Here is a 15,164-nt window from a genome sequence, read left to right as displayed (position 1 = left end):
GTGATGATGGTTGGAACAATTGTGAAATGAAATTTATAAGAGAGAACCTTAGAAAACCTTAATGGAGAACCCAAGGCAATTGCATTTAGTTTAAAAGATTTATAGGCAAGTCTGTATTTCAGAGAGCAAAATTGGATGCTTAGATAAAACTCATCTTTTTTCTAAGAATATAAATTTAGTTTTGTAGATTTATTTTTCTTTTAGTTATAAACAGTGTGACTCTATTCACAGCTTAGAAGTCTTATGGTTAAATTTCTTATTTTCCAAAATAATCATTTTTGAGGTTGCTACATATCCTGATGAGTAAAGATCTAATATTTTCCTCTTTATCAATCCTTCCTCTTAAGCATCCTTGGGGCAACTTTGGCCACAAACTGTCAGACCTTCCTTTGTATAAAGTGTTCAAGCAGGTGTAGAGAGAATTGCAAAATGACATGAGCTTATTGATATACTGCATTTTGTAGATTCCTCCTATACCAATTCACAGGTAACAGTCTTCCCACCTACCTGGATGCTTGTTTTGGTCTACTCCTTGTACTCCAAATTTAAGTTCCCCTTAGCTCATTCCCACGTGCTCAGCCTTTGTTTCCCGAATTTGGGAAATTGGGCACCAGAGGACCTTCAGTTTTAGTCACAAGTCTCAGGCAAGCATATCCTAGTGACTTGAATACTCAGGCTTGTAGGCCTTAAGCTTGAATGGCCATGAGGACTATCCGAGCAACTTGAAAATAAATGCATATTCCGTGACCCCACACACAGAGCTCTCATCCAGGAGCTTTGGATGGAACCCAGAAATCTTCAACTCGAATAGCATTCCAGAAGTATCTGATGCCCCTGGAAATACACTGCCTACTAGAGCAGTGGTCTCATTTCACTGATACATGTTTGAATCACCAGGGAGCTTTAAAAATGATATTAATGCCTGGGACCCTGCCCTCAACCAGTTGAATCAGAATGTTGGACTTTAGCAGGGGCATGCACATGTTCCCAAAGCTGTCGAGGTGATGCTCATCTGCAGCTTGATGTGAGAGCCTCCACCTGGGACTGGTCTGACGACTACCGTCCACCAGACAACTCTTCTTCCAAGAGGTGAGAGTCTCTTGGAGCACTTAATGTTTTTTCCTGTCACATCAGCTTCCTAAAGTCTACCACTCTCCCCTCAACCAGGTTTTCATATCTTTAAAATTCACGGACCTCTGTTCATTTCATACCGATTGGCTCTTCCAGTCTTGTACATGTTGAATGAAGAGAGATCTAGAGCTAAGAAATAAGTGTTGTCACCTGCATTTGCCCAATTAATGTAACTTTTCCTACAGCAGTACCAACAAGTTGTGTTCACCGTACACAGAGAAAGTCTTCTTTGGATAAAACTGTTAAATCTTTTTACACACCCCATCACACACTTCTGTACTACAGGGTAGCTTAGTTTTCGCGTACAGATCCAGAGGGTCCTGTTTAACCTGGGGCCCTGTGTGCCCTAATGGTAATTTAGGATCAAAATGTCAGGCTCCTTCACCTTCGTTTCATGATGATAGAATTCTGAGCAGAGCAGAGACCAGCTGCAGTGTCGGCCTAGACCAAAAACCTGAAAGGCCCACATAAATCAGTCTGACTGGGCCATTTAAGCTGGTTCAATGAAGACTTAACTTTAGGACCAAGGTCTAAATGTTTCTTCTGCTTCCTCAATAAAAAAACGAATTATTTCTAAAACCAATAGGGGGGAAATGGCTGCGGGAGGAAAGAGGACTTAGACATCACTTGCTCTTTTTCTTTAAGACATTTTACCTTAAAGCAATTTTGCATCTATGTTCAATAGGTGAAAAAAAACAACAACAACAATGACTTGGTTTTAAAAATTAAGTTGAACAATATCTTGGGAAAACTAAAATATGTAAACCAAAATTTTTTGACAGTTTTTGAGACTCTATATGTAATTATTGGAAATGTCAACTACAATGTGATAGATTAAGATTGCTAAAAGTTTTGTCTTATTTTTTTTTAATTGGAGGATAACTGCTTTACACTGTTGTGTTGGTTTCTGCTGTATACCAACATGAATCAGCCATAAGTATGTATACATATGTTCCCTCCCTCTTGAACCTCCTTCCACCCTCCCACTCCATCCCACCCCTCTAGGTTGCCACAGAGCACCAGGCTGAGCTCCCTGTGTTATACAGCAACTTCCCATTAACTATCTGTTTTACATGTGATAATATATATATTTCATTGCTACTATCTCAATTCATCCCACCCTTGTCTTCATTTTAAACTCATGGTTGTTATTTGTGCATGTGAAGAACTTGTACACAGAGGGAATAGAGAGGGACTTTGACACTGCCCTCTCCCATTAATCATTAATCACTTCAAAGCGATCACAAGAAGCTTTCAATGTAATTTTAAAAAGAAACATGCTTCTTTTATGCAAATGGAGCTCTGTGACAAGTTTCATAAGCATTCTTTCCCACCCAAACCTTCCAAAGAGTTGACTGCCACTAAGACCTTTCTAGGGGCTTCCCAGGTGGCACAGTGGTAAAGAATCTGCCTGCTAATGCAGGAGACGTGGGTTGGATCCCTGGATCGGGAATATCCTCTGGAGTAGGAAGTGGCAACCCACTCCAGTATTCTTGCCTGGAAATTTCCATGCGCAGCAGAGCCTCTCTATTTTCTCTTTTAAATAATTCATTTCTAAATATAATCCACATGTGACTTAATATCTTTGAAAGTGAAAGTATTAGTTGCTCAATTATGTCCAACTCTTTGCAGTCCCATGGACTATAGCCCGCCAGGTTCCTTTGCCCTTGAAATTCTCCGGGCAAGAATCTTGGAATGGATACCCTTCTCCAGGAGATCTTCCTGACCCAGGGATAGAACCCAGGCCTCCCGCATTGCAGGCAGATTCTTTACCATCTGAACCACCAGGGAAGCCCTAAAATACTTAATAACATCTAATAAAACCTGCTGTGTGCGTGTTTGCTTCTGTTGTGTCTGATGGATATCTGTTATTTTTAAAATGCTATAGGATCAATTTAATGACCACTGTGATTACTAGAAACACTCCTACCCGATTTCTGCTGCAAATAAAGAGTCAGAAGATTTCTCCACCTAAGTAAAACAATGTTAGGTTAATTCCTGATTAAGGGTAATTACAGACATTCAAATTCATGATAAATAGCCCTTTGCTTTTCCTTTAGCCATTACTTGTCGAAAGCAAGATGGAGGCCAGGCTGGCATCCATGAATGCCTCCGGTATGCAGGCCCTGTGCCAGCCCTCACCCAAGCCTGCCAGATGCCTTGCCAAGATGACTGTCAGCTCACCAGCTGGTCCAGGTTTTCTTCATGCAATGGAGACTGCGGCGCAGTTAGGACCAGAAAGCGTGCTATCGTTGGTAAGAATAATTGGGATGCCAAAGCCAACACTTGCCAAGGCAGAAAAACATAATAAAAAGTCAGAACAAGATAGTTCTGACAATGTATTTGGAAAATGCACGGATATGCCTTATTCTCGCTGTCGTAACACTTAATGTGGTAGCGGATTCAGAGCTGTATTTTAACATAAGGTGGCATGACAGATGCATTGTGTACTTTTAGTAGAAAAAGTAGCCTTGAAAATTGAACTCTGTCTGCCTAAATGTTCTGTACTAGATTACTTTTTGTTTTAAACATGTACCTTTGTTGAATTACCAATAGACTGTGAGGTGCTTAGAAAAGTTTTTTAGGAACCCAGGGAGAGGTTGTGACTTGATTTTCTTAAGTCATCCTCCTTGTCACAACCTCAGATTATCCTTCATCATCTAGAAGAAAAATACGACATTAATTCTGTATCTGAAAGCTTTATTTTTAAAAGGTAGTCACAGTGGCAAAAAGCATAATGAGCAGAAACAGGAGCCATCATGCTGAACTAAACTCTGATGCATTCAAAAATACTCAATGGCCAAAGAAACCTAAAAATATTCATGCTAGTAGAGTATTCAGAATTTGAAGTGGTAAAATAGACCAGCTGTCATAATGAAGACTTTTGAAAACTGTAAAAGGCAGCTTATGAAAGTTAAATATATATATGACTTATGTAACTAGTTATGTGCAATATAATTAATATATGACATAAATATATGTAATCTAATTAAAATAATGGTTTTATTCAGGCACATATTACTATTATACTTAAGTTTTTATCTTATAAGGGAATTTATTTAGGTTTACACACAAACTATTTCTAATATTTTTATTTAATATTAAACATTTTCATTTTTACTATCATTATTCCCTACATTAATCATCAAGTATGTCAAAATGATTGTTCTTCAGAACTATTGAAAGATGTGAAATCACAATCAGAAAAGTAAATGTGAAAGTCTCATTTTCTGAACTATAACCCCTTATATAACTATACCATCTATTTGGACTTAACAGAAAGTTAGTTAACTATGTGGACCCGTGCAGTGACTGTCTCTCTCTTCATGTCATATTTTTGCACAGATTATAAAGGAGATATTTATGCAGTTACCTCAGACGCCCCAATCAGTGAAAGCACGTGATCATCTGAGAGGATTTTAATCCTTTCGAGGAGTGTAAAATTCAGCACAACAGTTAGTGCCTTATTCAAAATGGGCTGTTTTTAATTGAGAACAAAAAGAAAATTTTCACTATGCAAAGCACCCAGTATAACAAAAACCTACATAAAAAGCACTGTGGAGGGCAAAAGTGGCATTTATTTATAGGCTACAGTTGAATACAGTTAAAAATAAAGAAAGGAAGATAGGAAAGGAAAAAAAGGGATGCTTGGTATTTATAACGGTATTTTCCAACTTAATTTTCTCCACAGGAAAAAGTAAGAAGAAGGAAAAATGTAAAAATTCTCATCTGTACCCCCTGATTGAGACACAGTACTGTCCCTGTGACAAGTATAACGCACAGCCTGTGGGAAACTGGTCCGACTGCATTTTGCCCGAGGGGAAGGCGGAAGTGTTGCTGGGAATGAAGGTCCAAGGAGATATCAAGGAATGTGGTCAAGGATATCGCTACCAGGCAATGGCGTGCTATGACCAGAATGGCAGGCTGGTGGAGACGTCCAGGTGCAACAGCCACGGTAGTCCAGTTTTCCCTCACTGTTGTACATTCGTTATCTTTGGGGTTGAAATGCATGTGTTTCAGGATGGAGGGAAATGAAAGTTTACCGAAGTGAGTTCTACACTGAACATCAGGGGCACCACCACACTGTATGTCTATCATTTATATATAACAGGACGTTCAGTGGCACTTGTCTCATTGTCCAGAGGTTGGCAACCAAGTCCCAAGGATGGTGACAGGGAAGCCTTGCTGTGCAGTGCTTAGTCATTCCGTCCTGTCTAACTCTTTGTGACCATATGGACTGCAGCCCGCCAGGCTCCTCTGTCCATGAGATTCTCCAGGCAAGAATACTGAAGTGGGTTGCCATGCCCTCCTCCAAGGGATGTTGCTAACCCAGGGATTGAACCCAGGTCCCCCGCATTGCAGGCAGATTCTTTATCAACTGAGCCACCAGGGAAGTCTCACATGTAGGCAAATGGTGCCAGAGACCTCCTCGGGGGCTGAGTAGGCTTGACAATCCCCAGCAAGTTTGTGTACAGAGAGTGGGGAGGAGTAAAGAAGATGTGAGTATAATTTGAGAATAAAGTTTTGAACTAGACAGACTTTTAAGAACTGAACTGGCAAGATTCATGCCTAAGGCACATTCAGTGGCAGAGGAGAAAGATTGAAAGCCATAATTCGTGAAAACTCGAGCATCTCTTGTTTATTCATCATTAAGTTGAGACTGGCCCAAACAAACAAAACTAGAAAAAGGCACATAGAGTTAGGAAATTTTTGTTTTCCAAAAAAACAAAAAGTATATCAAAAAAAGAAGCTAAGGTACTGTGTTAATGAGTTGCCAAAAGTTTGTAAAGAGTGGTTTTAACCTAAGTATGTAGTGAACTCTTTGGTTCTACATCATAATACAGTCAGCTTTAAGCAATATTTCTTCATTCTTTTAATGTATCTGTCATTTTATTATGGAATGAGATCAGTTTCCTATGGGTCAGCCTGAATCACGGATGTCACTTGAGGATGTCACGAATATCACAAAATATTGTTTGTACCAGTATTTGCAAACACTGGACAGTGATCTTCCTCCCTTCAGGGAGGTGACCTAAGAAAGATGAATTAAACTATGAGGAGAGAGGTACATGGTAGTTACCCTCCAACCTTGCTGCAATAACTTCTGCTATTGGAACAGAACTCCTCCAGTTTTATTATATAGTTCAGAAGACAACATGAACTAATAGGATCATCTCACATATATAAACCATTATGGGGTATCGGGGTGACACACTTATGGAATCTCTTAAATCTGTTCCCAAAATGAAGTTTCCAAAAACCCTGACTTTTTTTTACCTTATCTAATAATTACTGTTATATCAAAGTCTAGTGTTAGGAGCCCCCATTATAATATTCCATTATGTTGAAGTTCTGGATATAAGAATTTTGTATATGTGCATTTCTAAATTTAAGGTTATTCTATGCATTTAGAACAATATTAAGTTTAGCGTGCCTTGAAAAGCTTCGGTAAGAGTAATTGCTTTTTTATTCTCTGTATCAAATAATATTTTTGTTGTTTGGTCGCTAAGTCAGTGTATCCGATTCTGCGACCCCATCAACTGCAGCACACCAGGCTCCTCTGTCCTCCACTATCTCCCAGACTTTGCTCAAGTTCATTGAGTCAGTGATGCTATCTAACCATCTCATCCTGTGCCACTCCCTTCTCTTTTAGCCTTCAATCTTTCCCAGTATCACGGTCTTTTCCAAAGAGTAAGCTCTTTGCATCATGTGGGCAAAGTACTGGATCTTCAGCATTAGTCCTTCCAGTGAATATTCAGGACTGATTTCCTTTAGGATTGGCTGGTTTGATATCCTTGTTGTCCAAGGGACTCTCAAGAGTCTTCCCCAGCACCACTGTTCAAAAGCGTCAATTCTTCGGCATTCAGCCTCCTTTATGGTCCAACTCTAATAGTTGTACATGACTACTAGAAAAACCATAGCTTTTACTATACAGATCTTTGTTGGCAAAGTGATGTCTCTGCTTTTGAATATGCTGTCGAGGTTTGTCATAGCTTTCCTTCCAAAGAGCATGCGTCTTTTCATATCATGGCTGCAATCACTGTCTGCAGTGATTTTGGAGCCCAAGAAAATAAAATCTATCACTGCTTCCACATTTTCCCCTTCTATTTGCCGTGGAGTGATGGGACCAGATGCCATGATGTTAGTTTTTTGAATGTTGAGTATCCAAGCCAGCTTTTTCACTCTCTTCTTTTCACCCTCATTAAGAGGCTCTTTAGTTCCTTTTCACTTTCTACCATTAGAGTGGTATCATCTGCACATCTGAGATTGTTGATATTTCTCCTGGCAGTCTTGATTCCAGCTTGTGCTTCACCCAGCCCGGCATTTCATGTGACGTACTCTCCGTAAGTTAAATAACATAGGTGCCATAAATAGCAGGAAAAATGGAAATGCACTTCCCATTCTGAGGTGAAATGATGATAATGTAGATCCATAGTGAGTCATTAAAATGTAAAACTGAAGATCACTTAAAAATGTTTCTCCTGACTTGCAGCATGTAAGTGTTTGCTCACATTTTAAATTGTTACTCGTAGTGAATCACCAAGATAATCATTTGTTTTTAATATAGCCTGTAAGCTTTCAGAATGACTCTCATCTGTTCTCTCTTTTACCCTGATCTGCTAATTAGATGCATGAGTGCTTCAGTAAACTACTTAACAGTCAATCTTATTTTTAGAAAAAAAAAAGAAAAAGAAAACTTTAAAAATATCTTGTGACTCTCATGAAAATGTTTCAGTTCAATTCAGTCACTCAGTCATGTCCAACTCTTTGTGACCCCATGGACTCCAGCACACCAGGCTTCCCTGTCCATCACCAACTCCCGGAGCTTGCTCAAACTCATGTTCACGGAGTCAGTGATGCCATCCAACCATCTCATCCTCTGTCATCCTCTTCTCCTCCTGCCTTCAATCTTTCCCAGCATCAGGGTCTTTTCCAGCGAGTCAGCTCTTCGCATCAGGAAGCCAAGTATTGGAGTTTCAGCTTCAGCATCAGTCCTTCCAATGAATATTCAGGATTGATTTCCTCTAGGATTGACTGCTTTGACCTTGCAGTCCAAGGAACTCTCAAGAGTCTTCTCCAAAAAAAAAGTCTGATCCCTTGAAAAAAGTCTAACTACAGAAAAAACTGAAATTGACCGAAAGCAGTAGACTTCCTGCCTAAGCACTCTCGATTCGAAGCATGAAGAATTCAGTTCTGTATTTTAAAAGAAAAGCATATCTAGGAAAAAGGTGGGTCCCTGGAAGCACTGAAGTTCACGGAAATTGTGAAAGGATCAAAGATCTTCAAGTGAACTGTTCCAATTTAGTTCTTTGTGTCTATCCAGCATCACTCCTTTCTCAGTAAATCTGATCTATGATGCATATCCAGTGGGATATTTTAGTGTTTACTAACAGTTTTACTCAAAATCTGAGGAAATTGACTCTCTATTGCCTGATGTCTTTGGAATTACTACTGATGTTCTGTCAATCCTGATAGCGGAATGCTATCACTTTGGTACTCTATCCTAGGCGTTCTCTAAATTGCAGTTTCTATGACCCCTGCCTTTGCTCAGCCAAATCAGCTTTCCAGATGTGTGGTGGAAATGGGATTTTAAAGTGGCTTTCAAGAAAAGTCTCTTACAGCTTTCAGTTTAAACATAAAATTGATCCCCAAGTGTGTGCAGTGCAAAGACACTAATCCCCTGTCCTGTTCAATAGTGGCCTTATGGCATTTCTATCTAATCTGTGTTATCCATCTGTGGATCATATTATCAGTTATTATACTGATAAAAACAGTTTGACTGTCATCAGTTTAAGTATATTATTTTAGGTCATTTCCCATGTGGTTACCATTTTTTTTAAAAACATCTGTAACTCAAGGCACAGTTCTGTCTGGAATTTCTCATAGTGATAGACTCTGTACTGAAAAGCAATACCAATACTCCAAAAATCAGATCTTAAAGTATACCTGGGAGCCAAATAAATGTTCACCCTTCCTGATACATGGTATTAAATATAGTTCCCACGCAAATGTTAATATATGAATAGATTTTTGGCTATTATCTCTCCTAACCTCATAATACAAACTATATATATTTACTTTTGCTATGAAATCTTGGACAGTGTCACTATTGGCAACAGACTGTAAATCACTCAAAAACCAAATTACACATTTTCTCCTCACTGCTAGAATCCTCTAAGACCTTGATTGTTGTTGTTGTTGATCACTAACTCGCATCCAACTCTTTGCCCCCATGGACTGCAGCATGCCAGGCTTTCCTGTCCTTCACTATCTCCCAGAGTTTACGCAAACTCATGTCCATTGATTCAGTGATGCCATCCAACCATTTCAGTCTCTGTTGCTTCCTTCTCCTCCTGCCCTCAGTATTTCCCAGCATCAGGGTCTGTTCCAAAGAACTTGATTGGTTTACTAGAAATTGATTGCCTATGCACATAGTCCTAGGTACTTCTCCAGTTAATCACTCTTAAAATTTCACATAACAAGAGGTAGAACTTCTGGAATTATGATATCATTTAACCTCTATATTTTGAAGAATCATAGAGGTAACCTAGCTTATGCAATCTTGTATACAAGATTCTTATTGAAATGTGGCAGATTTTATTATGCTATCCCTCAAACCAACCCAGATCACCCAAAACCCCTTTTTCTGCTCAACATTTTGTATTTCAAAAGCATGTATCACTCTATAACATGCCATGCAATTTGTTTATTATATTTTTATCTATGTTGAATCTCCTGTACAAAAACGTAGATTGATGAAGTTATCTTTGACTATTCTATTCACTCATGTGTCCCAAGCACTAGAACAGTAGGTGCTCAGTAAGTGTTTGTAGAATGAATGAATGAGTGAAGAGTTGGAGAGAATTTTTATAGCTATGTTTGATCTACATTCAAGCTTGGACACTTTTTTAAAACAGTGTCCTTCTCTCTGTGTCACAGTTCTGGGATATAATCAAACAGATCACTGAGAACTAAGATCTTTGGAATAAACATATACATGCCACAAACTTTCTGTATGCTCTTCATCAAGTATGCGTGCTTCTCTCTGCCTACTAAATTGTAGGTAGGTTCAGAATTGCCTGATTTGTACAACACCAGATTTGGACAACAGCTTATCTCTTGGTTTATATTAGCAAAGTGTGACAACTTGCTTTTTCCCAGCCTATGTTTATAGCTTCAGTTGGGAATATTGAAGTTTTATTTAATTCTCTTTGTGTCCACTCAACTTCCCTTGAGAAAATAAGGAATAACATTTCTATTAGATTTATCTCAAAACAACACTTTCAAGGTGAATGAGATAAATTGTAAAAGTGCCAGATACTCAAATCTTGAGCTCTTTGAATTATGTAATTTCTTCCAGACACTTCTCTTCAATCTTTACTCTCAGCATATTTGTCTTTGATGTTCCTCATATTGAGTTTAAGCCACAATGCACCATCAACAGATATTCTAAAATTGAACTCATTTTTATTTGTGATGTTTTATCATCTGTTAATGTCAAAGAAGCAGGAAAGCCTATCTCATAGGACTGTTTTTCTTGAGCCCATGCTGTTATGTATACTTAGGTCTTCTATCACCTAAAAGTAATTTTATATATTGCTGTTGATACCTAGCAAATACTTACCAGCTTGGACAGACTCTGAGGAAACTTGAGAATCAGCTTTTAGGTTAAGTTGCATGTGCACTCAGTTGCTTCATTCCTGTCTGACTCTTTACGACCCTGTGGACTGTAGCCTACCAGGCTCCACTGTCTATGGTTAAATTACTTGTAATCAAATGTTTTCCTAAAGGGCCAAAAGCAAATATCTCAGGCTTTGCAGGCCAAAAGGTATCTGTAACCACTACCCAATTCTGCAGTTATAGCATGAAAGCAGCCAGAAACAAGATGTGAGTGGATTGCACAGGTATGTTCCAATAAAACTTTATTTACAAAAATAGGCTGTCAGCCTAGGCTATCATTTGCCAACTGGGATTTGAACCCTTCTTACTCAGACCAGCAGCACAGACATTCCAGAAAAGCCACTGGAAATTCAGCCCACATTGCAGAGCTGCTGAGTCAGAATCTGCATTCTGACAAGATGGCGGGAAGGTGGGGGTATGCAGAGGGTGTCAAAATAATCAACACCTAGCGGGTGATAGTTCACTTGCTTACCAGTTGTGGGGAGGGGCACAAACATTAGGAAGTTTTTAAAATTTGTAAATATGGATCTTTATAAAGTGAATGCCTATTTAGGTATAATTTTGAAAACAGAATGAGTTCTGTGGGATCTTCTGTGAAAGGATATTGGCAAGTTAACGATTGCCCTGAGGATGAGGAAAGTCTTTTTCTGGCTCAGACAGAGAAATAGGAGAAAGCTCTGTGTTTATTTACTGCTCTATTCATAAACAGAGTACGGTATCGTGTTAAAGTGTTGTGCGTGCTTTTGACTTTGTGCACTCAGTATTCAAAATCCAGTGACTAAATTCTAGGACTTTATACTGCCTTTTGACCATCATGCTGGCATTCAGATAGCTGTACTACTTGCTCCAGGACACATTACACTCTTTTAATTATTTCAGTCTTTTAACTAGAGTCACTATTGAATTGTTCAGCATAGTCTGTCTAATGTCTCAGTTGTATAAGATTAGTTTCCCTTTAACATTAATTCTAAAATATAATGATTTATATTGATTCTTTCATGCTTTCTCTCTTTGCCTAGCATGTTTATGAATGGTATCACAGAGAACCTTCTGGACAGTAATTAATGACTTTAGCAGTTAGTTTTGGAAGCATCAGTGGGGTTCAGAGTATGCCCATTAAAGTTTGATATTTTGCAAAACCCTTTCTGGCACCCACAGTCATTCTTACAGGTTGCTTCATAGGGGGTTTGTACTGCAATACTAATTATTTTAATAAAAAGAGAGCTCTGCAAACTTTACAAGTGAAACAAAGGCTTCTTAGTAAGATATTTTCATTTTATAATGATAGCTCACCCTATGGCAACATTTAATATTATTGCATAATAACCTAAATGAGCTCCATCTTTATTTCACCAGTTTCCTGCAGTTATGATGTGGATGATTTGAAAACAGGTATCATGTTTGAATGATCATCCCTCAGTGTTGTAAGGAACTGTAAATGCTGGATGCTGCCCTATCAGTCAGAAATTCTTGTATACGTGCCACCAAGTGTGGGGTTTTTTTTCCTATTAGAATTTATGGGAACAAAAAAAAAGACCATCAACAAAACTTAGAAAAGGAATGCATCCTAAGTGTATTTCTTGTACAAGTGCCCAACTGAAATTTTTTAAATTCAGAGAGTACTCAATTTACAAGTAAATTTTAGATCAAGAACATGTACTTTTAAGACATTGTGGAGCTCAGAGTACATCTGAGAAAATTAATTATGGATATGAAGAAAGTAGATTTTGAAATAACCTACATGACCACTGAACCATAATATACATGGAATGTTTTCCTTTTTGTAATGAAATTCTATAGAAGATGATATAAGTTTAACGTTAAAGGTTAATTAGAAACAAAATGAAGTGAGAAATTATTCCTTATTGTAGTAGATGCCTGTATTTGAGGAAGAGCATGTTTCATTAAACCAGAAAAACAGGCAATTTTTTAAAATTTTTTAAATGAGCTGAAATGGCGTGCTGATTTCTCTAGGAAACTTTTTCAGTTTGTAGTATTTTTCTGATGTCTTAATCCGTTTCAGAATTTAAACCTTTCATTTGATAACACAGATAAAGCTAGTGTTGCTTTTAAAGTCATCTTTCACGAATGAGATCTTTTTCCTTCAGATGTAAAAAGACAGGCAGAGAGTGAGAGACTTTTCCTGAGGTAGAAGATGCAAGTTTAAAGAACCAGGAAAATGAAGAAGGGGCCACTGTGGATATGTGGGCACAAAAAGAAACCAGGTGCCTAGGGTGGAGGATAAATAAAGTGTGGGTACCAGCATTATTTCCTAACAGGCTCCCTGAAGGAGGACCGTAGAGGTTGAGGGTGACTTTCCTTGGCAGTTTTCCTGCAGCTGCCATTCACGCTGTATGAGATGGGAATACTTCTGGTGTTATCCCTTAGTTCTGTGTGTTCCATGTCACAGAGACCTCAACTTAACTAGTACTTATAAGGTTTTAAACTGGGCTCCATGGAGCCTCTCAGGCCAGGCGGCCAAACATAGCCTCCAGGATACTCCATACACGAACTGGGCTTTCTACCTTTTAGGAACAAAGTGTTTCACTGCTTAAAATAAAATTTAAGTACCAAGGACAATTCATTATTTGCAACCGCAGCAGAGAAAAATCTATGTACCTTTGTCTTTATCAACAATATCTGCTATTATGTTTTATTCCACGTCCTTTGTTTTGCGCTCTGACCCCTCCCCCGCCCCAATGCCTTAGAGGAAAGAGAACACTGAGTGAGTGAGGGAAAGTCGCTCAGTCCTGTCAACTGTTTGAGACAACCCCACAGTCTAGACAGCCCGTGGAATTCTCCAGGCTGGAATACTGGAGTGGGTAGCCTTTGCTTCTCCCCGCGATCTTCCCAGCCCAGGGATCGAACCCAGGTCTCCCGCATTGCAGGCTGATTCTTTACCAGCTGAGCCACAAGGGAAGCCCTAAGATAACACTAACTTCAGGGAAATGATTAGGTGTGGTAATCTTGCTGATAACTATGATAATTTGATTGATAAAACCACCAAGTTGTTCATTACTCATGTTGTGTTATGTTGTCGTTGAGGGTGTTGTAGTTGTTAGTTACTAAGTCTTGTCCGACTTTTTTGCTACCCCAGGGACTATAACCTTCCAGGCTCCTGTCTGTGGGAGAATACTGGAGTGGGCTGCCAGTTTCTCCTCCAGGGGATCTTCCTGACCCAGGAATGGAACCGGCATCTCCTGCATTGCAGGCAGCTTCTTTACCACTGAGCCACCAGGGAAGCCTATTGTATTAAAAGGTTTAATAATTCTTATAGATACTAACTGACCCTCATATAGAATCCTGTTATATTAATGCCCTGCAAGTCCAAAGTAACTGTAATACCCATTAGTTGAATATAGTCTAATACCCTTTAGTTGAGTGTGTTCTCATTTCAGGACTCTCCCTGTGGCTCAGTGGGTAAAGAATCCATCTGCAATGCAGGCAACACAGGAAACTAAAGTTCGATCCCTGGTCTTTTTCTACTTCAAAGTATCATCAAAATGGTTATATAGTGAGCAAGGCTTATACATAGGAATTTTTTTGTAAATGCATGAAGAATTAGACATAAACCATATGGTTTATATTAGACATAAACCATATCAATGGGCTCAAAAAGTAACCTGAGAGCACTCCAACATATTTGTGGACATTTTAAAGTTAAATTTAAAAGGAACATCTTCACTTGCATTTATTCTCCAGTGTTTAGCCATTTTTTCATTGTTACATTGAAAGCCAGTTTAGCCCTGACAGGAAATTGTAGTTAATCTGCATAAACACGAAATGGTCATTTAAAATAGTCATTAAAAAAATATTCAAGAAGTTTATCTGCATAACAGTTTCCCTCTCTCTTTGCCATAAGTTTCACCTTTACTTCTTTAAAACTTTAAAGTATAAACTAAGAAGAAATTTTCTTAAGTTTAGGGGTTTTGTTTTTGTTTGTTAGCTTTTGCATTTTTTCCCTTATCTAGAAATGGACATAAAAAAGGTCTAATTAAACATTAAAATTCGGTACAGCTCAAAACATGAATCCAGTTTGCATTACAAACCTATCGGAATGATCTGTTTCTTACTGGTCCAGTGAGATGCTGTAGGAAAAAGTTAAGAAGCGTATATGCAGTGTGTGAGTCATTCTCCTAGAGATGCACAGTTCATGTTAGCAAACAAATAACATAAAAAAAAAGAAAGCCCAGGGTAAAAAGACCAACTTAGTTTAATGCAACAACTTTCCAACTTGCTTGACCATGTAATTTATAAAAATCATGTTTAACACTTATTAGGATCTTCCCAACCCAGGACTCAAACCCAGGTCTCCCACACTGCAGGCAGATTCTTTACTGTCTGAGCCACCA

The 15,164-nt window shown here is 38.6% G+C and overlaps 1 protein-coding gene across 1 annotated transcript in view; it reads left to right on the top strand.

Annotated features, from left to right (window-relative positions):
* Positions 1 to 15,164, top strand: part of THSD7A (thrombospondin type 1 domain containing 7A) — a 484,105-nt gene that overhangs the window by 415,414 nt on the left and 53,527 nt on the right. Inside the window, exons 12-13 of the mRNA XM_040260579.1 lie at positions 3,192 to 3,386; positions 4,823 to 5,086. Coding sequence (XP_040116513.1) covers positions 3,192 to 3,386; positions 4,823 to 5,086 — 459 coding nt within the window. The remainder of the gene's footprint in view (positions 1 to 3,191; positions 3,387 to 4,822; positions 5,087 to 15,164) is intronic.

The sequence above is a fragment of the Oryx dammah genome, unplaced genomic scaffold, assembly GCF_014754425.2.
Source record: "Oryx dammah isolate SB20612 unplaced genomic scaffold, SCBI_Odam_1.1 HiC_scaffold_18, whole genome shotgun sequence".
In the NCBI taxonomy this organism is placed as follows: domain Eukaryota; kingdom Metazoa; phylum Chordata; class Mammalia; order Artiodactyla; family Bovidae; genus Oryx; species Oryx dammah.
This window is presented reverse-complemented; position numbering and strand designations above follow the sequence as displayed.